Source organism: Pteropus alecto, unplaced genomic scaffold, assembly GCF_000325575.1.
Source record: "Pteropus alecto unplaced genomic scaffold, ASM32557v1 scaffold395, whole genome shotgun sequence".
Taxonomy (NCBI): domain Eukaryota; kingdom Metazoa; phylum Chordata; class Mammalia; order Chiroptera; family Pteropodidae; genus Pteropus; species Pteropus alecto.
Window position 1 is genome coordinate 1,794,704 of NW_006438643.1, and position 3,114 is coordinate 1,797,817.

Consider the following 3,114-nt stretch of genomic DNA (forward strand, 5'->3'; position numbering starts at 1 on the left):
TATTAAGAACTTAGCCCTTGTCTTTCTTTTCTACACTGCATCTGCTCAAGCCATCACTCAAACCAAAGATCACTACATATAACAGCCTCTAGACACTCTCTCCAAGAATTCTTTTTTAAGTTTACGTTCAGAATGTTCCAAACTAAAGTCAATCCCCTGAAACATATTTCTTCTCTATTGTTACCCATCTTGGTCCATCTAATGTTACGTGTATAATGGAAATGGCTATCCATAGATGTGCCAAAGTACAAACATTACAGTTTTGAAGTTTTTTAAGTTAATTTATTTTTTTTAATTGCTTGACTTTTGTAAGAGCTAAAGTGCTATGTAGTAGTAGGAGGCGGGGGAAATATGATGTGGGAACAATAATATAGACTCTGGAGTATATAGTCAGGGTTTAAATGCCATCCTCAATATTACTCACTTTGTAATCATACTCAGGTTACATTACCTCTTTGTGCCACCCTTTTCTCACCTGTAATATGATCCTTAGAATAGAACTTATACCAGTGTTGTGAGAGTTGAATAGCGTAATATATATCAGGGACTTAGGAAAGTAACAAAAATATAACATATTAAAGGAGTATTAGCTTATAAGCTTTTTATACATATGATAGTATATTAGTCATACCATATTAATATACATTAATCTATTACAGTGTGGCTTGCAATTGATGTAATTGAATTAAAATTCCAAAGGCAGAAGTAAAGGAGAGCCAGGTCAGTTATTATAAGGACAGACCTATACCTGTGTGTCATATTGATCCAGCCCCAGAGGCCTTGCTCACTCTGAGAGCCTTAAGATTTAATTTCCTCATTATAAGCTAAAGACTAGAGGCTTTTTCCTGGCCATTTCAGGTTTCTTTTTATTTGTGTTTCAGATTTTGTGCATAGCCCCTCTGCATCCCCATGTATACATCTAGCCCCAGTTTAACTGCCCTGATGTTAGAAACATATATCTCTCCTGATATCTCTTAGAATTCAAGCCTAAAACACCCTTTCCTAGAATTACTTGTTTTCTAAAGACTTTGACACTTTTCAGACATTTCAGGTCCAGACTTCAGATATGCATACCATCATTTTCCTTCTCAGAATCTTTTATGTAGATTCAGGAAGGGCCTCATTCTCATCACAAGTTATAAGTTCAAGGAATTCAACCAACACTTACTCAGTACTTCCTCTGCATTTCTCTGCAGACTAGGCATTGTATAATGAAACACAGTCCCCAGCTATATTATAAATACATTTGAAGGCATACAATATGTACCTGATAGTAGTAAACACGTATGAAAATGATGTGTAGTATCAATTCTCCTTGTATATGATACAGATTCTGAATGCTTTACTGATTGAATTGCACATTTTTTTTTTCAGAGAGAAACGCATGAAAACAGTGCCATCTGAGGTGACCTCATTGAACTACTGAAAGTCCAACACTGGTGGATATACCACCATAAGACTAAAACACGTGGCATCCACAAGATAGAGAAATCCCCTATGAAAGTCTTCTTCCTAGGCCCTTCCATTTTATCTGCAGATCTTTCCTGATTCTCTGTATCCAGGATACTTAGGTGAGTGATAACTCAGCCGTATCACTTTCCAAGAGCCCTATTCTATATTGTAGGTCGGTGAATCCGAGATTATAAAGCCATGACAATCTTTTATAATAGCAGCCTCCAAAAAGCCACTTTCTTCCTGACGGGCTTCCCAGGTCTAGAAGATCTCCATGGCTGGATCTCTATTCCCTTCTGTTCCATCTATTTGACAGTTATTGTAGGAAACCTTACCATCCTCCATGTGATTCGTACTGATGCCACCCTCCATGAACCCATGTACTATTTCTTGGCTATGCTGGCCCTCACAGACTTGGGCCTTTGCCTTTCTACACTGCCCACTGTACTAGGCATCTTCTGGTTTGATGCCAGAGAGATTGGTATTCCTGCCTGCTTCACTCAGCTCTTCTTCATCCATACCTTGTCTCTTGTGGAGTCTTCAGTTCTATTGTCCATGTCCGTTGACCGTTATGTGGCCATCTGCAACCCGTTGCATTACTCCACAATCTTGACACCTGCACGTGTTGTCAAGATGGGGCTGATCTCAGTGCTTAGAAGTGCCCTGTTCATCCTCCCCCTGCCATTCCTCCTGAAGCGCTTTCAGTACTGCCGCTCTCATGTGCTGGCCCATGCCTATTGTCTGCACCTAGAGATCATGAAGCTGGCTTGCTCTAGCATCATCGTCAATCATGTCTATGGGCTCTTTGTTGTGGCCTGCACGGTGGGTGCAGACTCGCTGATTATCTTCCTCTCCTATGCCCTCATCCTCCGCACTGTACTAAGCATTGCTTCCCATCAGGAGCGACTTCGAGCCCTCAACACCTGCGTCTCCCATATGTGTGCAGTGCTACTCTTCTACATCCCCATGATTGGCTTGTCTCTTGTGCACCGCTTTGGTGAACATCTGCCCCACATGGTTCACCTCCTCATGTCTTATGTGTATCTGTTGGTACCACCTCTCATGAACCCCATTGTCTACAGCATCAAGACCAAGCAAATCCGCCAACGTATCACTAAGAAGTTTGAGTTTGTAAAATCACTTAGATGTTTTTGGCAGGGTTAGGTTAGGGTGAAGGAAGGCAGTTTGGGGCACAAAGCTCATAGGTGTTTTTGTTTTCAGCTATGCTGTGGGAAAATAACAGACTCCCAATCATCAACAAAAAGGGAATTAACTATGCAACATAATGCATGTGCGACCTTGGGAAAATTACCTACTTCCCTGTTCTTTGGTTTCCTCAATTGTAAAATGAGTATAGATGTTGTGAAGATTAAATAATTCCTGTCAATCTCTAATACAGTGCCTGATAATCAATTCTCAACAAATATTTAGACTACCTGCTATTTAAACTTTTTGAACTCTAGTTTCCCCACATATACTAACATTTGGTATTACCGAGGCATGTATTATTGCAGTAATAGAAACAAAGAGACAAAAAGAGGTAAAATAGCATGAGAACTATACATTGTAGTCACTAGGTAAATATAGATGGGTGAAAACCTTACTCATACCATAACTAGGATGTGCAGGAGTAAAATGTTACTTATTTTCTTTCTAAATCAC

The 3,114-nt window shown here is 39.9% G+C and overlaps 1 protein-coding gene across 1 annotated transcript; it reads left to right on the forward strand.

Annotated features, from left to right (window-relative positions):
• Positions 1-1,589: 1,589 nt before the first annotated feature.
• Positions 1,590-2,681, forward strand: LOC102880681 (olfactory receptor 51G1). Its single transcript, XM_006915710.1, has one exon. The coding sequence runs from the start codon at positions 1,651-1,653 to the stop codon at positions 2,614-2,616; it is 966 nt and encodes a 321-aa protein (XP_006915772.1). The 5' UTR covers positions 1,590-1,650; the 3' UTR covers positions 2,617-2,681.
• Positions 2,682-3,114: the final 433 nt, after the last annotated feature.

What these genes read in the sequence shown, in the direction of transcription:
- LOC102880681 (XM_006915710.1), top strand. Translation starts at nt 1,651, where the DNA reads ATGACAATCTTTTATAATAGCAGCCTCCAAAAAGCCACTTTCTTCCTG.